Consider the following 26,100-nt stretch of genomic DNA (forward strand, 5'->3'; position numbering starts at 1 on the left):
ACATGAACGTACGGTGTGATGATGATGATGATGTTGTGCCCGCTGCTGCTTCCTTTGCTGAGTTGTCAGATACAAGTGAAGCGGTTGATGATGACGATGCGTCCGTGGATGTCACGTGGGTGCCCGCTAGAAGAGAAGAAGAACAGAGGGAAAGTTCAGATGGGGAGACAGAGAGGAGGAGGAGACGAGTTGGAAGCAGGGGGAGGTCGTCGCAAGGAGCTAGTGGCACAGTCAGACAGCATGCATCGGCACCTGGGGTCAGCCAGACAGCACGCCAATCAACGCATGCTGTTGCCACCACCAGAATGCCGTCATTGCAGAGCTCAGCAGTGTGGCATTTTTTTGTGTGTCTGCCTCTGACAACAGCGATGCCATTTGCAACCTGTGCCAAAAGAAACTGAGTCGTGGGAAGTCCAACACCCACCTAGGTACAACTGCTTTGCGAAGGCACATGATCACACATCACAAACGCCTATGGGATCAACACATGAGTACAAGCAGCAAACTCAAAGCCGCCATCCTCCTCCTGGCCCAAATATTCAGCCACGTCAACCACTGCTGTCCTCCTTGCCCCCTCTCAACCATCCGCCACTCTGTCTCTCGCCTTGAGCAGTTCCTGCTCATCTGCCCACAGTCAGGTGTCTGTCAAGGACATAATGAGCGTAAGAAACCAATGTCACAAAGTCACCCCCTTGCCCGGCATCTGACAGCTGGCTTGTCTGAACTCTTAGCCCGCCAGCTTTTACCATACAAGCTGGTGGAGTCTGAGGCGTTCAAAAAATTTGTAGCTATTGGGACACCGCAGTGGAAGGTACCTGGACTTAATTTCTTTGCACAAAAGGCAATCCCCAACCTGTACTCGATTGTGCAAAAGGAAGTAATGGCATGTCTGGGACACAGTGTTGGGGCAAGGGTCCATCTGACCACTGATACCTGGTCTGCAAAGCATGTCAGGGCAGGTATATCACCTACACTGCGCATTGGGTAAACCTGCTGACGGCTGCCAAGCATGGAATGCGTGGCTCTACAGAGGAGTTGGTGACACCGCCACCGCCACCTCCTCTACTCCTCCTACTCCATCCTCTTCCATAACCTCCTCGGCTGAGTCCTCTTCTGCTGCTGCGTCTTGCTCCACATCAACGGCACCCCCCAGCTCCCCAGATACTATTCCACATCCCGGATACGGCAGTGTCACGCCGTCTTGGGGTTGACTTGCCTGAAAGCAGAGAGTCACACCGGACCAGCACTCCTGTCCGCCCTGAACGCACAGGTGGATTAGTGGCTGACTCCGCACCAACTGGAGATCGGCAAAGTGGTTTGTGACAATGGAAGAAATTTGTTGGCGGCATTGCATTTGGGCAAGTTGACACATGTGCCGTGCAACGCTTTGTGCATAAGTACCCAGGCTTGCAGGACGTCCTGAAGCAGGCCAGGAAGGTGTGTGGCCATTTCAGGCGTTCCTACACGGCCATGGCGCACTTTTCAGATATCCAGCGGTGAAACAACATGCCAGTGAGGAGCTTGATTTGTGACAGCCCGACACGTTGAAATTCAACACTCCTAATGTTCGACCGCCTGCTCCAACAAGAAAAAGCCGTTAACGACTATTTGTATGACCGGGGTGCTAGGACAGCCTCTGCGGAGCTGGGAATTTTTTTGCCACGTTACTGGATGCTCATGCGCAATGCCTGTAGGCTCATGCGTCCTTTTGAGGAGGTGACAAACCTAGTCAGTCGCACCGAAGGCACCATCAGCGACATCATACCATTTGTTTTCTTCCTGGAGCGTGCCCTGCGAAGAGTGCTGGATCAGGCCGTAGATGAGCGTGAAGAGGAAGAGTTGTGGTCACCATCACCACCAGAAACAGCCTTATCAGCATCTCTTGCTGGACCTGCGGCAACGCTGGAAGAGGATTGTGAGGAAGAGTAGTCAGAGGAGGAATGTGGCTTTGAAGAGGAGGAGGAAGACCAACCACAACAGGCATCCCAGGGTGCTCGTTGTCACCTATCTGGTACCCTTGGTGTTGTACGTGGCTGGGGGAAAGAACATACCTTCAGTGATATCACTGAGGACGAGGAACGGGACATGAGTAGCTCGGCATCCAACCTTGTGCAAATGGGGTCTTTCATGCTGTCGTGCCTGTTGAGGGACCCTCGTATAAAAAGGCTGAAGGAGAACGACCTGTACTGGGTGTCCACGCTACTAGACCCCCGGTATAAGCAGAAAGTGCCTGAAATGTTACCGAATTATCGCAAGTCGGAAAGGATGCAGCAGTTCCAAAATAAATTAAAAAGTATGCTTTACACAGCGTATAAGGGTGATGTCACAGCACAACGGGAATCTAACAGGGGAAGAGGTGACAGTAATCCTCCCACGACCACGCCGGCAAGGACAGGACGCTTTACAGACGTGTTGTTGATGGAGGACATGCAGAGCTTTTTAAGTCCTACGCATCGCCACAGCCCTTCGGGGTCCACCCTCAGAGAACGACTCGACCGACAGGTAGCAGACTACCTCGCCTTAACTGCAGATATCGAAACTCTGAGGAGCGATGAACCCCTTGACTACTGGGTGTGCAGGCTTGACCTGTGGCCTGAGCTATCCCAATTTGCGATAGAACTTCTGGCCTGCCCCGCTTCAAGTGTCCTGTCAGAAAGAACCTTCAGTGCAGCAGGAGGTATTGTCACTGAGAAGAGAAGTCGCCTAGGTCAAAAAAGTCTAGATTACTTCACCTTTATTAAGATGAATGAGGGATGGATCCCAAAGGGACTGACAGTGGGCGATACATTCGACTAAAAAAGGCCTGATTAGGGGGACGTAACAGGGATTAAACTGATAAGAATAGTACTACTTAACACACCACTCCTATCTGGTGGCACATTAGATTGCACGCGCAGTGCCCCAAATTTGAAGTAGGAGGACCGACCAAGCATCTTTTTCCATCTCCCGGTTCCTAAAATCGATGCCATATACACGTCCCCTGATAGGGGACTGTGACGAGACCAATCTCGCCACAGTGCATTGGAGGAGCCTGGTTGCCAGCCTGCTGCCTTTGGACTATGGCCCTGGGAGATTGGGCCCTTTAAAAACCGTATTCGGCCCTAACAGAGTGCATGTCACTCATTCTGGCCCTTTAAATACAGTGGGGTCATTCGGTACGGTATGCCATTCGGTTCGGTATGCCATGGAGCCCATTCATATAATGAAAGACTATGGGAAAGACTTTAGCTCCATGGCAATTCAACTGTATGTGTGTGGTCTGAGCGCCATTCAATAATGTGCGCTCAGACCTAAGCTATCTGGGGATATGTTGCATGTATATGTTTTGTGTAGTAATTGTAACATTGTGTAATTTTATGTCTTTTTGCAACCATGTGCTCAATGGAGTCTGCCTCTATCCCTGGATATAATTGGATTATTTTCCCATTGTCTCCAGGAGAGAGGGCTCTGTAAAACCGGTTTGAGACAGATAGCCATGTGCCAGCCAGGGCCCAAAAGATACTTTTACTAACTTTTGAACCCCTGGTCTGATTCATGCCATTTTTTAATATGTTGTTCCCCTGAATGGATTGATTGTGAATATAATTTTTATGTGAATGTGATGTATGGTTTTAGAGTTATGAAAGTTGGGTAAAAAGTATGTTTAACTGTATGTATAATTGAGTTTCCCCTCAGGATAAGGGGAGGGAATATGTGGGATGTAACTGATATGTGATTGGTTGTTTTATACATCCCTGTGGGCAGTCCTGTATTTGAAAAGACTAATAAAAACCAGGCTGGGTGTGCCAGCACCTGAGACCACTGCTTGACCCTCAACACGGAGCCTTGTCTCGTTCTTGGGGGGATTCACTGTATGCTGATAGAGACTGATTGCCAGGAGTGTAAGCCGCTTGGGAGCTTTTCCTGTTCATCTGCTAGCAGCTACTAGTGAGGTTCCAGTTCGGGAGTTTGGAGTGCTACTTTATTCCCTTGTATGCAGTTCGGGAGTTTGGTGCATTCACTTGTATTCAATTCGTGAGTTTTGGTGTTCTGCAGTAGCTGTGCCTGTCTCAGAAAGGGGATTATCGCCTAAACGGATTTTAACCCCATTGTCTGCTGAAATGGTCCGTTACAGGGACGTACCAGGGATTAAACTGATAGGAATAGTACTACTTAACACACCTTATAATAACGCAGTGAGAGGCAACGAAGACAGAGGAGTCTGAAGAAGAGGAGTCAGAGGAGGAAGGTGGCTTTGAGGAGGTGGAAGACCAAACACAGCAGGCGTCCCAGGGGGCTTGTTGTCACCTTTCGGGGACCCTTGGTGTTGAACGTGGCAGGGTGGAGGAAGAGACCTTCAATGACATCAGTGAGGACAAGGACATGGCTAGCTTGGTATCCAACCTTGTGCAAATGGGGAGTTTGCGGTTGTGCAAATGGACTGTTTGCGGTTGTTTGCGGTGCGTTAAACGGGGAGTTTGGTCTGTCACTGTGAAGCGGGCGTAACCCTTACACTACCTGATCGATAAATATATTCCAAACAATTTAGGAATGTTAGGTGATTTATGCCCTTTATGGAATAAAACCAGACTCTGCATCAACTATGTAATTTTCCATGGGTGTTTTGCCATGGACCCCCCTCCGGCATGCCACAGTCCAGGTGTTAGTCCCCTTGAAACAACTTTTCCATCACTATTGTGGCCAGAAAGAGTCCCTGTGGGTTTTAAAATTCGTCTGCCTATTGAAGTCTATGGCGGTTCGCCCGTTCTTGAACATTTGCGGAAATTCGCGTTTGCCGTTCACGAACGGAAAATTTTATGTTCGCGACATCTCTAGTGGTGCTGTATTGTTTTATTTCATTGTGTGTTGTTTGGTTTAACCTCACTATATTTGCTGTGTATTAGATTATAGAGCAGGTTGAGTTATTGCATATACTGTATATGTGCTGTGTATTATACTATAGAGCACATAGTTAATGCAATTACTGCTATATGTCTATAACTGGTCTTTGTTTTGTAGCTTGTATATGAACTGTTTATTATTCTGATGCAATTTATTAATCAATATATACATTATGGCTGCTTTAATTGTTTAATTGAGAATATTTGAGATATTGTATTTGTCGTAAGTTTTGTGATTATTCCATCCTTCTGTGATACACTGTGATTTGTATGTTATCAATTGTTGATTTTTCTATATTTAATACCCTTTTATTAAACCGGATGTATTACCAGTGAATTTATTATCTTTACACCTAATACATTTCTTTTATTACACTTGTCCGTGTGTTTTATTTGTTGGACCTTCCTCAAAGAACAGGGACCCTGTGTGGAAGGGTAAACTGTAATTTCTTACACTTTTATAGACAAGAATGCTTTTTATACTTTTAAAATGTGGTAGAGTATATGAAGTAGGTAGTGTTATTGTACTGTCTAAAACATTTGTTCGTTTTGAGTTGTAAAGTTAAAATTAAACACTAAATGAAAAATGCTAAATAGGAATGGTCATATCTTTACGTAATCCCCTGTTATTAGTTGCCCCATACTATGGTATATTCTGAAGTGGCTCCAATCAATGGGCATGAGCAGGTCCACAAAATTTCTTGTGTGGCCTACTAAAAAGCAAGTGGTGTTAAAAGAGATTCAAAGGGCATATTTTATATTGCATACAAAATACGCCTTAGATAATGTAATTTGAACAATTTATAGATTAGAACAATTTTCAAGGTTTCGTATTCAAGCCAACATAAAATGGGGAAGTGTGACAGAGTTAAACAGGATATATCACCGTTCATTAGATGAAATTCCTAGTGATCACTATAGGATTATTATAGATCATATTTTCTATTTTTAAACATCTTCTTGTTCTTGAAGATTATTGTCTATTATACTCTCACAAATAAACACAAATCAACACACAGTGGCCAGTATCGACTCCATTCCAGAGGTTATTTACATGTCCCAATATGAATTCATGTTATCGTTGTTTGTGAAATTACCACCTTACCGATGGTTAACCAGGATACTCCGCTGAGGTTTGAACTTAACACAGGGCTTTTTATATTTTTATATTTTTATTTTATATTTTTTAAAAAAAATACAAAATGTGCTGGCACTCAATAACGTGGGGTGCAGGTATTCGAGGTTAACCCAAAAAAACAACCTCCTAATCACAATCAAAAAATAAATATGAATACTGCACTCAATAATCTATTACTATTGACCTTCATTTTAACCGAAAATTACTGTTCGGAGATAGATATTATAAGCAGATCAAAGGTACAGCTATGGGATCGAATGTCACTCCAACATATGCAAACATTTACATGAACCGGATGGAGGAGACGTGCATTTATCAGCATCCTCTATTTTTTAAATGCTTAGTTTGGAAAAGATACATAGATGATGTGTTCATATGTTGGAGCGACACTAGGGCCCAACTACAGGAATTTTTTGAGTCATTGAATACACAAGATATAAATATAAAATTTACCATGTACTGTGACACGACCACGGTCCCGTTTTTAGATGTTCAAGTACAAAGAGTACAAGACTGCCTTCATAGTGACTTGTACATAAAACCGACTGACCGTAACAATTTACTTGCCTATGCCAGCTTTCATCCAACTCATCTCAAAAACAGATTACCGTTTAGTCAACTGTTAAGGGTTAAGAGGATAGTTTCACAGGAAGACAAAGTAATGACAGGTTTAGATTTCATGGCCAAAAAATTCATAGAAAGGGGCTATCCCACACACATTGTTGACAATCAGCGACAGAAAGTTGAAACTCTTTCCCGTCAAGAAACTCTCTCAGGCACGGGAGCCAGAAACAAAGTAGAAAGGATCACGTTAGTGACACCATATACCCCGCTTAACAGAGATATAAGACAAGTTATTTTAAAACATTGGCAACTATTTCAGGGTGATGCCCAATTACCCCCAATATTCCAACATCCCCCGCTCTTTTCATACCAGAGGGCCTCAAATCTAAGAGACATTATAGTAAGGTCAGATATAGGCAGTTCTAAAAAACAAACCAGATTTTTTTCAGAACCTAAGAAAGGTACTTTTCCATGTCTTAATTGCTCACACTGTAACAGTGTGATCAAGGGGGAATATTTTGTCCATCCTCGATCTGGAAAAAAAATTTATGTCAAAGACTTTTATACGTGCAACTCAGATTTCATTGTATATGCCCTGAAGTGTCCCTGTGGGCTTCTATATGTGGGGGAGACCATCAGGCCAGTGAAAGAGCGGATAGGGGAGCACAAAAGGAGCATTAGGGCAGCATTTCAACATGACAAAGTTGAGGCTCCGGTACCCAGGCATTTCAAGAGATATGGCCACAATGTAAATCAATTGAGGTTTCAAGTCATAGACAGAATCCCACCCCTGCGCAGGGGTGGAGATAGACAAAAGCTTTTACTTCAGAGAGAAACTAAATGGATAAGTACCTTGGAGACCTTGTCACCACTAGGACTTAATGAGGATTATGATCTGAAACATTTTTTGTAAGTATTGTCTTTTCCAAGTCCTTCATTGTCTGCTCTATGATCTTGTGCTCCTTACAGAAGCTCCTCTTGACCATTATTGGTCCGCTGTTCTTTCCTGCCGACACGTTGACCCTTATGGGTCCGCTATCTGCCAGCTATACAGGGTCCCTCATGTACATGTCCCCAGGCACTATGGGATATCACGAGGCAGGTGAGTTGCACACTAAGATGTTCTTTATTTTTCAAAATATTTCATTTATATTGTTCTTTTTTCTTTTTCCTATTTTCTCTATTTTTTCATTTTTTCTTATAATTTTTCTTATATATTTTTTTCGTATATTTTTTTTCTTAGTTTTTTCTTATTTGTTCATATATTTTTTCTTATATATTTTTCTTACATTATGCATAATTGTGACAAATGTTGTCTTTCCTTTTTCTGTTCCATATAGCTGGTTGACCTACTGGCTTATTTTCAAAGATTTTTTCTTCTTCCTTTTTTTCTCCTTGATCATCTGTCACAGGTGAGCTTTACAATCAGTGTTTAACATGAGATATCTTAATTTTTTCATACAATTTTTTTCATATTTTCTTTATTACTTGGTTTGTTCTAGGTGTATTCACTACATTTGCGTTACTAGACAGGTTGTCAAATATAGTTTTTTTCTGATATACAGTTAAAGCCTTTTGGCTATTTCTCTATTAGTCCCCTTGTTTATATTTACGTTTATTCCACAAACTACTTCTATAGTACATCAACTACCCAGTGTAGTATTAATAATTAACTTCACTATTATATTTCTACTGATTAAACTATGCACATAGAGTAGGGGAATATCTGCTAAATACAGACACAATAAAGAAACATAGCGTTTAACTGTGTGGGGACTGACATTGGTATATAATCACAATTGGTCACTCACACATTTGTAGAATTAAAACAGCCTTAAGCAGTATCTTTTCTTTCAGTGTCCAATGTAGTGTTGTCCCTCCTCACACGTTCATCATAAAGCAGATGTATGTATCTCAAAAGAGAAGGATATATACAAAGATGTAGTGCACTTCCAGAGTAAATCTGATGCTGCTATTTTTCACTGCACTTTACTGCACCAAGTCCCTGAGGAAGTCCATACTTGGGACGAAACGCGTAGGACGTATGGTGACAAGCTGTTTGTTTTTATATTTAAATGTAAGTCATTAAATACTTTTTTACTTTACTCTGGAAGTGCACTACATCTTTGTATATATCCTTCTCTTTTGAGATACATACATCTGCTTTATGATGAACGTGTGAGGAGGGACAACACTACATTGGACACTGAAAGAAAAGATACTGCTTAAGGCTGTTTTAATTCTACAAATGTGTGAGTGACCAATTGTGATTATATACCAATGTCAGTCCCCACACAGTTAAACGCTATGTTTCTTTATTGTGTCTGTATTTAGCAGATATTCCCCTACTCTATGTGCATATATCTATTGAAGACAAGAGGAAGTCTTCGGGGATTTACCGGGAAAACTTCACCTAAAAAATATTAAGGGAAGTCCTGGTTTGCTTTGAACTATTCATTTTTTTCACTGGGTTGTGTTCACATATATTGTTGTTTTTGTTTACTGATTAAACTACACTGTTAGATACAATTTGTTGGCCAATATATTTCGTTTATGTTTGTGGTATCATTCGTATTTTGTACTTTGTATTTTGTATATGTACAATAAAGTTTATTTGAGTACGTATGACGCAGCAACGCACGCTGACGTCAGAATGCGGAAGTGGGACTACGGAGTGGATGCGGCTGAATTTAGCCGCCAACTTAGGATATTTAATCTCGTTCTTAATTATTCTTGGCAGAACGCAACAAACAGGGGCCATCGACGGGACATGGACGTCCCGAGCGCGCAGCCCACACATTAAAAGGCTCCGGTACCCAGGCATTTCAAGAGATATGGCCACAATGTAAATCAATTGAGGTTTCAAGTCATAGACAGAATCCCACCCCGAGCTGCTTCACTGACCGCACAAACTGAGAGCTGGAGAGGCAATTATTCTTTCATCACTACAGGAACCTTCTCATCCCTTCCAGCATTACCCACCAGATAACCACTACAAACTACAGCATCTTCCTTCTGCACAGATCAGGAGAAACTACTACTACATTTGGTGAGATCCACCCAGAGACAGTTATTTATATAGTGCACTATACCTTGGACTGCTATACATCAGGACTATACCATCATTTCTTCATTTTTCATCTTTTTGATTATTATTATTTTTCTTTTTTCCCCCCTTTTTTTGTTTTTTCTGTTTTTCCATTTTTTCACCTATTCAATTTTTCCTATTTTTCCTATTTTTTCCCTTTCTGAGATTCTGTGGATCATCACCAGTGTATATGCATATACTTTGAACTTTACCCTACACCAAGGAGGATTCTGTGTATATAGTTGTAAATAGCATGTGTATATAAGATGAAATATGTGTTACCACTATGAAATACTTTACATATCTTTATAAACATATCTAAAAATTATATCTATTATTAAAACCACTAATTAATTGCATGATTATTGAGTGCGGTATTCATATTTATTTTTTTATATTTTTAGTTATTTTTTTATACTGAGACATTATTTTAAAAAAATTCACATAATAATGGCATTTATGCGATTGTAGGTTCCATGTAATGCGCCTCTCTTAAATGAAGGTACTGAATAAGAATTACTTTACTTTTCTGAACACTTTGTTCCTCTAACACTATACTGCCATGTTTATTAAAACAAAAATTAAAGCTGACATGTGCATTCACTATATAAATACTTGGGATATCTAAATATTTTAAAGCAAAAAATAATATTTGTTTTATTGCTAAACTAGATTAATACTTTGTGTTAATATTCAGAATTATATAGAGGTAAAACAAATTAAAAGTGAGAATTTGACAAGACATTACAACACTTTGGCAGTAGAGATGATGAGGAAATAATTGCTACAAATGTTCACTATTAACAAAAAGGACACAGCTGTGCCGCATTATTTTTCTTTGGAATAGACTATATTTCTGTGAGAGGTGGTAAATGCTACAAGCAATTGCTTTAGTGATATATATATATATATATATATATATATATATATATATATATATATATATATATATAGTGACAGAGTGCAAGGCATTGTTATGGATGGAGTATATATTTCTCTAAAAGTATTGGAATATGTGAATTAATAGCCCCAGGAAGGTCTGTGTTTTAGTCAGAGCAATTTTGTAATTTAATATGGGTTCCTGTGGTTGGGTGGAGCATTTGGAGTGAAGGGAGGGCAAGTGCTCCACTCCACAGTTTATATGCAGCACAGCAGGGGAGCAATCAAGTTCAGGAGTTCTGGATCACCCATGTAGTTGCTCACCTGTTGGCAATGATCAGCACAAGACTGTTATAAAATTTCCCTGTCAGGTATTCAAAGAGAGAAGGACAAGCAGTGTGTGAGTCTGCATTTTTCGCTACAAGAGTCTTCATGTTCTGAATGAGAACAGAAACATTTATTTGAAAAGGGTCTGTGCTGAAATGTGTGTTTTGTATTGTTGGCAGCAGTTAGTGCTCATAAGAGCGAGGCTTTTTGTTCTGTTTGTTTTATTTTTAAAACCAGACCTCTTAATAAAGGGATAGACTACATTTTCTATAGAAATAGAATTTGTGTGGTGATTGTATCATTAAGAATATGTGGTTATATGGTCCCAGGTCACTATATATAAAATAACAAATATTCACAACCATGCACACTACACAGATTACACATGAATTACTGAAATTATCTCATAGGCACTAACTGAGGAGTTACCTGCAGGGGTCTGTAGCCTCATCTTCTGTCTCTGGGTATATGATGCATTCCTTGCCTTCAGGAGTCTCCACTTCCTGCTTGAAAACTCCATCCTCACAAGACATTAGCCGAAAAACCCGAGGACGAGAAATACTTGCTGTAGGAACAAATGGGTCCTGTGACAGAACATGAAGAGGTTAGTAAAAAAAACTGTGTGACATAATCAAGTTCAACTTTCCACACATGTTACTGATGTTGATCCAAGTGTATGTAACATTTTTTTTAGCTTTGTTCTTCTCAAAACACAAACAGTAATTTACACTGGGAAAAAAAGACAAGATACTGTTGATTTAAAAAGAGAAACCTTTCGAAGGCTGGACATGTAATATGCAAGACAAAACTTTATAAAAACTTAACCCCAGCTCTTCCAACTCCTACTATATAACAGCAACCAGTCCTCTAATGTCCCAGTATTACAAGTAGTGCCCAGTAGTACACAAGCTGGTCTCTTCACAGTCTAAAGAGTTTTAAATCTTTCCTAAAATTACAGCCAAGTCCAAGCAGAATGGGGAAGTACCTGTCCTGAATTCTGATATAATAGGATAACCTGCTGTCTGTCATGGTCCATTTTGAAATGTCCACAGGTACACAAGGAATTGGGGGCTAGTTACTATTATATAGTGAGAATATGTGAAGGTGTAGGAGAAGTTAAGTTTTTATATATATTTTGTTTTTTTTTAGGTTACCTGTGCAGCAGCTGAAGATATAGATATGCATATAGATATGCAAGGATAATTAATGCACATTGTTTTTCAGCCAAAACCTAAAATCCTAAACATTATTTCTTACCCTGCCAATCTGTAGGATAGGATCTACACGCATTACATCTTGTTCTTCATCAGGTTTGAATTCATTGTGGTCATTACATTGAGAGAAGGACTCTAGTTGGCGCAAATCAAGCATAGACTTAACAATCATGTTACCAGCTGGCTGCGACCAGCGTACTCGTTGCCTCGGCATTTGACCGGGGGAGTCAGAGTGTTGAGAATTGGATGTTTCCTTCCCCTTCAAAAGAAAGAAGACAAAGAATACTCAAATACTGAATTACAACACAAATTAAACTCAGGCTATTGAATTTCTACCAAAAGATTCCCGATTTCTTATTGTTCTATTATTATCGTCCCATTATATTCTTGTGATCCCCAATTGAATGTTTTTCTGTTTTAATAGAATATCAATTATACAACATATCTTGTTGAGTATACCACTTCTTGGAAACATGATTTTTCCTTTGGTCTGGCTGTACTTTCCTGGTGTCCTGTATTAAAAAAGCAGAACACTTTCCAACAGTTTTCATGAATTTTAAAGAGAATACATGCACATTCAATTACTTTGATAACTAAAGCTTGCACAGGTGTGTGTTTCCCTTAAAGGGAACCTGTAGTCCCAAAAATAACAATTGTTTTATTCAGGACTTTAGGTTCCCTTCCAGCAGTGTGATCATTGTTATTCCCCCTTTTCGCTGCAAAATGCATATTAACTAACAATAACTAATTTCCAACTGCAGCCACTCACACCACCTTCAAAGACGTCAGCATGCCTTTTGACATCTTCAGTAATTTCCACCAATCCAAGGTTACACATACAGAAGCACTGGATTGGAGATATGCATGTGTGCCCAATTGCTGCACCCCTCCAACCAAATGCTGCTGAGATCAGCATTTAATTCCAGGACAGAGTTTAACTCTGTTCTGCAGGAAAAAGCACCACTCGTGGCTGTCTGAAAGATTGCCACTAGAGGTATATTTAAACCTGCAATAAACCTATAGGAGTTTCTACAAAACTGCAATGTTTCACATTGCAGGGTTAAAATGACAGGACCACCGCACGCAGACTTTATTGAGATGAAGTGCTCGGGTGACTTTAGTGGTCCTACTTGAAACAGAGAAACCTGTGAGATTGTTCCACTAGATGTGCTTAACCCCTTAACGCCGTTACGGCGTTACATGCCGTCCCGCATTAAAAGGGCTTTAAAGCCGTTGCGGCGGCATGGAACGTAATGGCTTTGAGCCCCTGGAGGAGAGTTGTACTCACCTCGGCCGCAATCCTCTTCTGGAGGGCTGCCTAACAGCCCAGGCAGCCCTCCCCGGGCAAATGAGGCCCCCAGGGGCCATGTGATCGCTCTCAAAGAGCGATCACATGGCCCCCTATAGCTGGCTATGGATCTGCCAGCAGGGGGACTGTTTGAAATATCAGACAGTCCCCCTGCTGGTGGGAAAGTAAAAAAGAAAAAATTAGACAAGTGTAAAAATAAATTAAATATACTATATATATATATATAATATATATATATAATATATATATAATATATATATGTAACGTCATACAAAGTGTATTTTAATATTAATTTAAGTATATATATTAATATTAAAATACACTTAGAATGACGTTACATATATATAATATGTATATATATATAATAGATGTACATATATATTATATATAAATACGTATAATTAAAACAATAAATAAATAAATAAAATATTGAAACAACATTTAATATAAATGATATATGCATATGTAATTTCATTCTAACTGTATTTTGTTATTAATATATATATTGGTAACAAAACACATTTAGAATGACATTCTATATATATATATAAAATACAAATAACCGCAAATATATATATATATATATATATATATATATATATATATATAGATAAATACATATAATTACATAAAAGATTACATTAGTACAGTGGTGTATCTTGGTTTTGTGCTGCCCTAGGCAGGACAAAACTCAGGCGCCCCCCCACCGCGCGCCACCCCCCCCCAACCTTTACCCCGCCCTGCATTCTAAATACACACACACACATTCACTAACAGACACACACTAGCAGACACACACTAGCAGACACACACTAGCAGACACACACTAGCAGACACACACACTCACTAACAGACACACACACTCACAGGCAAACACACTAACAGAAACACACTAACAGAAACACACTAACAGAAACACACTAACAGAAACACACTAACAGAAACACACTAACAGAAACACACTAACAGAAACACACTAACAGAAACACACTAACAGAAACACACTAACAGAAACACACTAACAGAAACACTAACAGACACACACACTAACAGACACACACACTAACAGACACACACACTAACAGACACATACACACTAACAGACACATACACACTAACAGACACATACACACTAACAGACACACACACACACACACACTCACACTAACAGACACACACACTCACACTAACAGACACACACACTCACTAACAGACACACACACACACACACACTCACTAACAGACACACACACACTCACTAACAGACACACACACACTCACACTCACTTACATTAACACTTTTTTTTTTTTACTTTAACCCCCCCCCAGCCTCCTTATCTTTGGGAATGCTGGGGGGGGGGGGTCATCTTTCTCCCTGGTGGTCCAGTGGTTGCTGGGCTGCCGGAGGGCTGCTGGGCGGCTGGCGAGGGAGCACTTCCTCTGAGCTGTCTGCTCAGCTCCCTTGTGCGCCGCACAGTGAGGCTGGAAGGCGGAGCCGGGAATATGATGTCATATTCCGGCTCCCAGCCTCACTCTGCGGCGCGCGAGGGAGCTGAGCAGAAGGCTCAGAGGAAATGCTCTCTCGCCAGCTGCCCACCAGCGCCGCCCGACCGCCCAGCAGCCCGCCGGCAGCCCAGCAAGTCTGTTAGCCGCAAGGCTAACAAGACATTTGCCTTGGGCATTTGGGGGCGGCTTTTTTTGCCGCCCCCTGGAAAATGCCGCCCAAGGCAAATGCCTTGTTTGCCTCGCGGCTAATACGCCCCTGCATTAGTATACACGTAGAATTTAAATACCTATAAATGCATATATATTAAAATTATACGTGTATATTTAAATAATCTTTTAACATAATTATGTGATTTGATTAATTGAAATTTGATTGACATGCCTGACAACACAGGGAGAAAGTGCAGAGAATTTAATTCGCAAGCACTATATTTGACCCTGTAACTCTCCAAGACACCATAAAACCTGTACATAGGGGGTACTGTTTTACTCAGGAGACTTCGCTGAACTCAAATATTAGTGTTTCAAACTGGTAAATTGTATTACAACGATGATATTTTAAGTAAAAGTGACGTTTTTCACATTTTTTACAAACAAAATGCACTTTTATGGTCTATATTATTGATGTAATATGTTTTACTGCTTTAAAACACTAATATTTGTGTTTAGTGAAGTCTCCCGAGAATAACAGTACCCCCCATGTACAGGTTTTATGGTGTTTTGGAAAGTTAGAGAGTCACATATAAGGCTTGCATTTCATTTTTTTCACATTGAAATTTGCCAGATTGGTTATGTTGCCTTTGAGAGCGTATGGTAGCCCAGGAATGAGAATTACCCCCATGATGGCATACCATTTGCAAAAGTAGACAACCCGAGGTATTGCAAGTGAGGTATGTCCAGTCTTTCTTAGTAGCCACTTAGTCACAAACACTGGCCAAATATTCGTTTTTTGTTTTTTTCACACAAAAACAAATATGAACGCTAAATTTGGCCAGTGTTTGTGACTAAGTGGCTACTAAAAAAGACTAAACATACCCCACTTTCAATACCTTGGCTTGTCAACTTTTTCAAATGCTATGCCATTATGGGGGTAATTCTCATTCCTGGGCTACCACACCATCTCAAAGGTAACATTACTAATCTGGAAAATTTCAATTTGAAAATGTAATGTTCTATATTTGACCCTGTAACTTTCCAAAACAACATAAAACCTGTTAATGGGGGGTACTGTTGTACTCGTGAGACTCGTTTTTTTGCAGTAAAACCTAACAGTATTATGACATTCATAGTTAAAATGTCAGACGGAAATGCAAATTAAAAAAAAAAATCTTATTTTCTCACATTTTTTTTTTATTTTATTCATAATAAATTATGTTCCATATATAAATAGTTAATGATAAATTAAAGCCCTGTTTCTACTGAACAAAATGATATATAATAAGTGTGGGTGCATATAATTTGAAAGAGGGGAACTACGGGTGAACAGACATATAGCGCAAATTCTAGTTTTTGTTTACGTTTTGTTTTGATCAGAACGTGCACTATTGACTCCGTCCTGAAGGGGTTAAACAAAGCTTCACTGGATTTGTACATGGTGTGGTCTTTCACTGCGAAGTCCAAATGAAAATGTGCTTTTTTCCCACTACACGACCACATGGAATGTAATGCTACCTGAGCAGTCTGTCCTGAGGACCAACACACACTAGGCGCTCAGGAAAGTGCTGCCCTTTATAAAGGCTGTGAAGGGAGAAGTTTTGTTTTTCAGTGCTACCTGTAGTGTGAGGAGGAAAGACAACTACCCCATATCTGAAGACTACAGCTTGGACATATGGAATTTTCAGTTTAATAACTCTATAACAAAATAAGGACTCACCCTCTTCATTTCCCAGTAGGATGCACTTCTCACAACAGAATCTGAAATGTCAGTGGGCTTGCCAGGACCTTTTAACAACAGAATAAGTAAAGATCACCAAAGAAAGAGCTCAACGTATGTGACTAGAACCATTTGGAAAACATAATTTGCAACAGATTGAAGTTTTAGAAGGGGCATATAGATTTATAAATCAGATTACTTGCCTGTCATCTCTTCATCACTCAAGTCATCAATGCCTTCTTTGTCACTGTCAGAAGAAAGTGCAGGGGCTGTAGACATCACAGCTATTGTCTTTCTTCTGTAATTGTGAAAATAAATATATTTTTTTTAAATAAAACCTACAGTAAATAATACAATACATATTGAGAATGTGATAATGTTCAGAATGCAATTTCTTTTAGAGTGCTAACATATAAAGCATCACTGAGAGTTCACTCCAATCCCCAATCTGTATGCAACAGATAAACATGCAAATGATGACCGTCATAGTGTGTGTACCTTTCACAATGATGTGCTAACTATTGAAAGAATATAAAGCATTTATACATTGTGCTAGCAAGTGGATATCTATTTTATTTGATATTTCAAGTACAAAATATGGTTCTTCCCCAACCTGTCAATTAAATCTTGGCATTGAGGGTTGAGAAACTGAAAAAAGGAAAACCTTCCTAGAGGTGGTTGTCCTTCACGCTCTACCACAGTGCTAGTTCTCCAGTAAGTCTGTCTTGCACTTGTTGGGAGAATAAAGGAATGAATCACTTCGTACAGAGTTTAATGCACTGGCAGGAAATCATGAGGGAGGTAAGTAAGGAGCTTTACATTAGGAGCCGTTACAGGCCAAGGTTGACCTGGTATGACAAATGCACTTTTAGGAGGAAACTTTTTCAAACATCAATATGTAAATTTTTTTTATTTTTTTTAATTACTAAACCTTTATTGCTAATCCTAAAACTTTTTTTTTTTTTTAAGAGTTGATAGCGTGTGTGTGTGGGATTATTATTCTATTTTTATTTATTTATTTACTTATTTAATTGGGGTAGTCAGCTAGTCGTCCATGTGGCAGTTCAGCTTATCCAAATATAATTTATGCAAAATATTCAGGAAAACTATTTGCAAAAACCCGAATGGCTCAGAAAGGGGCCAGTCAGTGTACTGCAAAATGTATACTTTCGCCAGTACACGGACAGGATCATTTTCACACATCAAGAGAGCAAAAGTAACCAATAGAATGAAAAAGAGAAGGAACAATAAAATATCTAAAATAAAAAGCTATATTTATGAAAATGTAAAAACTTTGACGGATTGCGACCAAGTCAATTACCATTGTATAACAATACATGTCTTAACAAAATAACTTTTCCTTTCTGTATCACTGAGATAATGATGTATGAAACATGTTATGGCTTCTGCACAAGCCTCTATATTGCAGATATATTGCAATTTCTGTCATTGCACAAATAAAGGATGTTGATATGCAAACTTATATGGATATGTCACATAAAAGCAGCACTCAGTCCAGAAATGTTATCAGCTTTTTTTTTTTACTTTTCTTTATAAACCTACATGTGTCTGTAATTCTGTGTAAAGGCAAATCTACACACGAGTTCACATTGACAAAAAATGTATTCAGCATTTCTATTACCTTGCATTAGTAGTCTTTTGAGGGACGGAGTTTTCAGGTTCTTTTCCCCTCTGACGTATTTCAGCCAGTCTTTGACGCATTCGAATTGTCATTTCTGAGCTAAGACGCCAGATGAATACACAACTGAAATTACAAAGTGCTGTTTAGTTTAACTTTAAGATAATAAAATAGCCTAGAGACCTCTGAGCAGTTTTAATTTTTGATAGTATAACCTTGGGGAGGAGTTACTTTTAATTTAATTGCTTATAACATCTTGCATAACTTTCATGTGCATTTGTTACATGGCAGTTTATACCCTGCAACTCTCTGCAATGAGCTAAAGCAGTGGTGGAACGAGTGTAGAGAGACCTGGTGCAAGAATTATTTTGCGCCCACTTTAGTGCAACTGTGGCCAAAATGTAGATCCCATCTGTCGTACAAATCCCACGATTCTGTGCCAGCTGTCAATCTACCATTTATGAACAGTTTTTGTGGGCTTTTAGGGATGTGTTTGTAAATAAATCTGTTTCACTGCAGCGGTGTGTTTGTATTTAATGTTTGCTTTTGATTGCAATGTTGTATTTGCATGCACATATACACATTCACTGCCACATACATGCATACATACTTACACAAATACACACTCAGACACACGTGGACAGATACACACATGCTGACACATACACTGGAAGATTTCAGAAATTCGTTCCCGCGCCTCAGTCTGTTACCGCCAGGGGAATTTATCTTATCTATATTTTTGTGGGCAGCCTGGTGCTTAAGTTTATGAGCCAGCATAGTGTCCACTTTATTAGATTTTTTTAAGAATATAGTTGACAAGTCCATTGAATGGCCTTGGCAGAATCATCAGCCATAAATTCCTTAATAGACTTTTGGCATTTCGAAATGTGTGTGTTCAATTCGGGTGTGGGGTTGATTTTGATTTTGAGGGAGCAAAGTTCTGTTAAGGTATGCTGCAGGCTCGCTAGTTGTTGCTTCTTATAGGTGGAGGTGAGACTTGTCATGGTACCCCTGAGGACCATTTTGAACTGTTATTCAGAGTAAAATAGGTGGGGGTGGCCTTAGAGAGGATGTGGCAAATCCAGGTCCTAGGGCCCATAGAATACAGTAAACATTTAAACTTTACTATCAATAGGTAGCCTTTTCCTTTGAGCTTGGCGTGGTGGAAGGGGTTCTCCTTCAGTTGTGGTCCCCAGGTTCCGCTGAGGTTCGTCAGAGGTGAGTAGATCATGGTTATACCCAGATGGTTCGCAAAGTCCGACATATCGGTGGTTTGGTGAAGTGTGTAGGTCTGCTTGTCCTTTACAATAAGCTTAAAAGGGTGGCCCCCACATGAATCGCTAGCCTTGTTGGGCTAAGGCTGCGGTGAGGGGTTTGAGATTCCTGCATTTTCGCGTAGATGGAGCCAAGTCCTGGAAGAAATGTAGTGGTCGGCCCTGGAAGGAGGAAGGTTGATGACTGGCTGTGTTCATTAGACGCTCTTTTTTTTTAATTTGACAATTTTTATTGTACAGTACTTGCAAGCATGATGTTATACAGTACAGAAGTGGTTTCTGTGGGATAATTGTAATTTACAGTTGTAATTTACAGGTAGGGTAGTACATGTTTATACATATCCTGTGTTAACTTTTTCTGCAAGTTGTGTCCCTGTTACATAGTTGGTTTCTCACTTCTTGATAGCTTAGCGATTGTCGAGAACGCAGTGCAATACCCAGTTTCTCTACTGTGCGCGTACTGTGCACCCTGACTCGAGGGTGTCATGATCTAGCCGTGAGAATATACACTGTACCTTTAATATTAGGGACGGGGGTGTCTACTGGGGTAGAAAGGGTGGGACAAAGGGAGGGGGGGAGGGGGAGGGAACTTGGATATAAAGAGAAAGCCTGTGATTTACGACCCTGTGTGGTGGCATTGGCTGTTATCCGTCGTGGATTGATCTAGGTATTCAGACCACCTATTGTAAGCTCGGTGTAGGTGTTTTTTCAGTCCGAATTGGTGTGCGTACGTCATTTCATACGTCCACTTAAGTTTCACTTGGTTCATTAGAGAGTTTCTGTTGGGGGGTGTTGTATTCTTCCATAGTCTTGCTATACACAGTGCTGCTGATATTAATATGTGGTATGTTATTGCCCACTTGTCTTTAGTCATTGTGTCAGGTGGTATAAATAGGATTCATAGCTCCAGTGTGAGTGTCATTTGCGTTTGGATTGCGTCAGTCAGGATGGTCTGTACTTCTTTCCAAAATGGTTGTAAGGCGTGGCAAGCCCACCATGTGCGTCATGTCTCCCTTTGCTTGTCCACACCGCCAACACTTGTTGAAGGAGTTTGGCCACATCAGATTGATCCTAGTTGGTACTAGGTACCATCTGTATAACAGTTTGCGTTGCAGCTCAAGATGGTTAGCACAGGAAGTAATGCCTTTGTGTGAAGCGTAAGCTTTGGCCCAGTGTTCCTGAGATATGGTTTTCCCCAGTTCCTTGTGCCATGCTTGTATCCGTGTGTTGTTCATCCCATTTGGTTTATGAAGGAGGATTTTATAGTTCATGGAGATTAATTTTTTCAGGGGCTTTGTAGTAATGGATGTCTTTTCAAATTCCGACATTTGCTGTGTCAGTGTGGCGTCTACTTTGTTGGGTTTATTGTTGGTCAGGTATGATTTTATTTGCAAGTATGCAAAGATTAAATTGTGTGGGAGGTTGAATTCTTGCTGTAATTTCGGGAAGGGTCGAAGTCCCTTTTCGTTATACAGCTGACTGATTACTTCAACGCCCCCCAGTGTCCAAGGGTGTATGTTAAGCGTCGGTATTGCCGACCCTAGGGCAGATAGCGGGGTTGCTAGCGGTGTTGGGTGGTAGTGAACCATCTTGTGTTTGGTTATGTCCCATTGTTGTAAAATGTGTTGGGTCGTTGGTAGAAGATGTGAGGTATCTTTCCTATGGTTTTTAGAGGTCCAGAATATAGAGTATAATGTTGGATGATGGGCCCAATAGTTTTCTATTTCTAGCCATTGGGGTGATGAGAGTTGTTGTCGTAAGTGCGGTACCACTGTCAGTGCCGCTGCCTTGTAATATGTTGTCAAGTCCGGGAGGCCTAATCCTCCATGGGTTATTGGTTTCTGTAGTACTTTAGTTGCTACTCTAGGTTTCTTGTGCTGCCAAGTGAAGCTTATTAGTAGTTTTGAGAGATTTTTGATATAGTTCCCCGGCAGCGGTATTTGTAGTGTTCTGTACAAGTATTGCAATTTCGGCAGTAGGGACATTTTGATTGCCGCTATGCGTCCTACCCATGATAAGTATTTCCCCTCCCAAGATTCTAAAGTGGTTTGAAGGTCGTTAATAGAGGTTGGTAATTTAGTGTGAACATGGAGGCGGGGTTCTTGGCCATTTTAACTCCGAGAAACGTAAGGTAGTCGTTTCTCCAGTCCAAAGGGAATGATCTTTTGAGGGCGTCCAGTTGGGCGTTATTTATATTAATGCTCAGGGCTTGTGTTTTGGTGACGTTAAGTTTGTAGTATGAGAGCCACCCATACTCTGTAATGTGGTGCATAAGGTTGGGTAGGGAGATGAGTGGTTGTGTAAGGGTTAGGAATATGTCGTCCGCAAAGATACTTAGTTTATATTCTTTCTGGTTGAGTGGTATCCCGTGGATTGTAGTTTCTGCTCTGATTTTGGCTGCTAGTGGTTCCAATGCCAGAAAGTATAGCAGTGGGGATAGCGGACAACCCTGGCGAGAGCCATTGCTAATTGTGAATTCGTTAGAACGAAATCCTGCATTGAGGACTCTCGCAGTCGGGTTACTATAGAGGGCCGCTACAGTGTTCGTAAACTGGCAGGGGAAGCCGAATTTCGACAAGACCGCTTGGAGAAAGTTCCAGTTGAGTCTGTCGAAAGCTTTCTCTGCATCTAACGAGACTAGGAGGCTGCTAAGGCCTTTCCTCCTTATGCTGTGAATCAAATCTAATACCTTTCGCGTATTATCTACTCCCTGTGTACCTGCCACAAATCCCACTTGGTCGTCGTGGATTAGTGTTGGGAGTATCAATCCTAGGCGTCGGGCATATATTTTCGCGTATAATTTAGCATCCGTATTGGGAAGGGAAATTGGTCTGAAGTTTGGACAATGGGTCGGTGGTTTGTCCGGTTTAGGGAGTGTAATGATGTGCGCCAAAAGGAGGTCTGCTGGGAGTGTCTTTTCCTGGGTGGCCGAATTAAAAAGTGAGGCTAGGTGGGGAGCTAGTTGAGTTGCAAATTTTTTGTAATACGCGTTCGTAAATCCGTCTGGGCCTGGTACCTTGTGTTTTGGCAGGGTGCGTATGGCGTCCGCCACTTCGTTTGGCGTGACTTGGCCAAGTAGTTGGGCCGATTGGTCTTGGTTGAAGGTCGGTAGGTGTATGTCATGTAGATAGGCCGCTATGTCTTTGTCAGTGGGGGTGGGAATGTGGTCGGATTGTGCCAAATTGTAAAGTTAGTCGTAGTAAGTGGCAAATGTGTTACTAATGTCAATGGGGGAGATTACTTTTTGTTGTCGTGTGTAAAAATATGTGATATTTTTGCATTAGCTTCTTTCTTTTTTATTCCGGCTGCTAATGTTTTGCTGGCTTTGTTGCCCTGTGTGTAATGTGTGGAGTTAAGTTTGCGGAGATTAAATCCTACTCTCTCTAAAGTGTGAAGTTTGATTTTGTCCGCGATGCCTCTAATTGCCTTCTGTGTAGTCGCTGTTGGGTGAGTTTTATTCGCCGTCGTGAGGTCTTATAGTTGTTTGTGCCATGTCATCCATTGGGCTCTAGTGGAATGTCTTGGTTGTGTTGCTCTCCTTATGAGTAGTCCCCTTATGACTGCTTTGTGTGTTTGCCATATAGTACTTGCTGACGTGTCCCCTGTATCATTTAGCACGAAGAGTTCCGAGATGGCGTCTTCAATTTGTTTAGTAAAAGAGTTGTCCGTCAGTAATGTTTCGTTTAGTCTCCATGGGCTCTTGTGTTTATAGTCATAGTTGTCTTTTAAAGTTAAAGTCAGTGGGGCATGATTGGACCACGAGATCTTGCCTATGGAGCAATCGAGCACTTGGTCTAGGTGTTGGCTCTCCAAATGGAATCTGTCTATACTGGTGTACGTGTTACGTGTGGAAGAGTAGTATGTATAGTCCTTTTCTTGTGGGTGGAGGACTTTCCATACATCGTACAATAGGTGGCTATCTAGCAGTCTGAGGTATGTTGTGCATGCTTTCTGTTGTCTGGTCTGTGACGCTTTGGTAGCGCGAGAGGTTGTGTCGCTTTGGGGGTCTAAAATTTGGTTGAAGTCCCCACAGAGGACAAGAATGCCTTCCTGAATCGGTTGTAGTAAAGTCAGTATTTTATGAAGGAAATTCCTCTGATTCGTGTTTGGTGCGTAAACGTTGACCAGAGTATATTTAGTGTTGTTAATTGTGCATAGGACTATAAGGTATCTACCCTCTTTGTCTGTCCTTGTGTCGTGGTGTTGGAAGGAGACTGTGTTGCTAATTAGGATTGATGTGCCTCCAGTTTTCTTCCCCGACGTGGCGTGGTATTGGTGTGGGTAGAGGGCTTGTTTTATCATGGGTGGGGATTTAAAGTGTGTCTCTTGTAGACATATGACATCAGGTTGGTCTCTTTTAAGATCTCTGAAGAGGCAATGCCTCTTGTATGGGGTGTTCAACCCTCTTACATTATAACTTTGTATTTTCATATACAAGTGTATTGTTGAAACTTCGCAGGCTGCTGTGGTTGTTCGTAAGGATTGTCGTGGGTTCATCATAGGATGTGAAGTAACTCTCCGTTGGTTTTGTGGATACCTATCGTGAAATTGGGAACTATAATGTGTAGTGGCGGACGTTATATGTTTATTGGCAGAACGTATGGCTGACTTCCTCCACAATTTGCTTACGCTATTGCATAGTGGGGGGATTACAGGCTTTCTTTCGGTGGGGTTTGAGGGGGATGGACAGGGGGGTCATACATACTTTTTTTTTTATATATAGTCCCGTTTGTCATATAATAACAGTATGAGACCTGTACCGTGCTGATGTGTGCTAGTACTCTGGCTACCCCCCCACAGTGTAGTGTTTGTTGTGCTCCAGGTAGTTTTAAGTTTCTGCATGTTTAGGAGTGGATGTCAGGGGTTAATGGCTAGTTGGTGGTCCCTGACCTAGAAGTGTGGGTGAATTTGGTGTTGTGCCTCCTAGGAACATATGCCATTAACAGACCCCTTGATTTCATCTCTCCTCTTCTGCAGGGTTCTTGCTGAGAGGTCGGCATATAATTGTATGGAGTTGTATGGGGCAGGGAGATCCTTCCTCCGTCTAGATGCCTGCATAAGCGCTTCCTTTGCATGGAAGTAGTGAAGGCAGGCAAGTATGTCCCTGGGGGCTTCTTCCGGGAGAAATTTAGGTTTAGCAACCCTATGGGCCCTGTCGATGAGGAGGACGTCCACTGGGAGATCTGGAGCTAGGGTTTTAAAAAAAGTCCGTAAGGTGTGCCACTATGTCCGGTTGCTTAACCGTTTCAGGTATACCTCTGAAACGTATATTCTGTCTCCTTGACCTGTCTTCCAGGTCCATAAGTTTGTTTTGGCATGCTGACAGTTCTTGTTCCAAGTTCTGGACGTGATCGGCCATATCATTGTGTGCTTCCACGTATTCGCCCATTCGGTTTTCCATATGTGCAGTCTGATCTCCTAATTCTTGGACATCTCTTCTCAAGTCTGAGATAGATTTGTTAAAATTGTGCAGTAGTTTCTCTGACATGTCGTCCAGACATGCCTGAGTAATATCCTGTTTAACCGGGAGAGCTCTTTCCCCAGGGGATCCCTGCAGAGGGAGTGTGTCGTCGCCATCTTGGTCCGACGTGCTCTGGGCTTTAGACGGTTGATTCCAGACCGTAAAGAATACGTTTTTTTCGGATTTGTCAGGATTCCTTTTCCCCTTTTGTTGGGCCATCGTGAGGGGTGAGTGGGGTGAGGTCTTGTGGTCACCGTTGCTGATTTAGGCGCTTTGTAGGCCAATTTAGGATGGAGCCTCTCTCACATGCGTCCTTCCTCGCCGAGCGTCAAGCCACGCCCCCATTAGACGCTCTTTAGTTGGGAATAGCAGGAGTTTCACTATGACGTCCCTGGGGTTTGCAGGGTTTGAGAGTAGGGGAGCGCAATGCCCGATTCACTCATTTAATAGTAAGCTCCTGGAGGCTTCTGGTAGGAGAGACAGAAAAATATCCCTTAGGCATGAGAGGATTGCATCATGTGTGACCGTTTTGGGCAAACCCCTGATCCTGATATTTTGTTTGCCGGATCTATTGTTCAAGTTGTAAGATTCTGTCTTGCATAGCTGCAAGGTCGCGGTCATGGGCCTTTGATTTGTGTGTGAGGCCTGTAACGTGTGCCTTGGCTTGGCCGGTGCAGGAGTCGAGAGATTAAATTTCTCCTTTCAGTCCTGAGATATGTTTCTCCAGTTCGGCTGCTGTGTAGGCTTTGATATCAGCGTAAGTTTCCTGGAGCAGTCTCTGCAGAATATTATTATTATTATTTCTATAGCGCCAACAAATTCCGCAGCGCTTTACAGTGGGTGGACTAACAAACATGTAGTTGTAACCAGATCATACATTGTGAGGCGGGCTGCAGGATCACCTGGGACATCACAATCGTCTGATTTCGAGCTAGATTCAGGAGGAAG

The 26,100-nt window shown here is 41.3% G+C and overlaps 1 protein-coding gene across 1 annotated transcript in view; it reads right to left on the reverse strand.

Moving 5' to 3' along the window:
• The window catches only part of MAPKBP1 (mitogen-activated protein kinase binding protein 1), a 535,700-nt gene that overhangs the window by 71,588 nt on the left and 438,012 nt on the right, over nucleotides 1-26,100 (reverse strand). Inside the window, exons 20-24 of the mRNA XM_063439925.1 lie at nucleotides 18,421-18,543; nucleotides 16,982-17,076; nucleotides 16,779-16,846; nucleotides 12,134-12,349; nucleotides 11,306-11,460 (exon numbers count right to left, since the gene is read on the reverse strand). Of these exons, the coding sequence (XP_063295995.1) occupies nucleotides 11,306-11,460; nucleotides 12,134-12,349; nucleotides 16,779-16,846; nucleotides 16,982-17,076; nucleotides 18,421-18,543 (657 nt within the window). The remainder of the gene's footprint in view (nucleotides 1-11,305; nucleotides 11,461-12,133; nucleotides 12,350-16,778; nucleotides 16,847-16,981; nucleotides 17,077-18,420; nucleotides 18,544-26,100) is intronic.

The sequence above is a fragment of the Pelobates fuscus genome, chromosome 13 (assembly GCF_036172605.1).
Source record: "Pelobates fuscus isolate aPelFus1 chromosome 13, aPelFus1.pri, whole genome shotgun sequence".
Classification (NCBI taxonomy): Eukaryota; Metazoa; Chordata; class Amphibia; order Anura; family Pelobatidae; genus Pelobates; species Pelobates fuscus.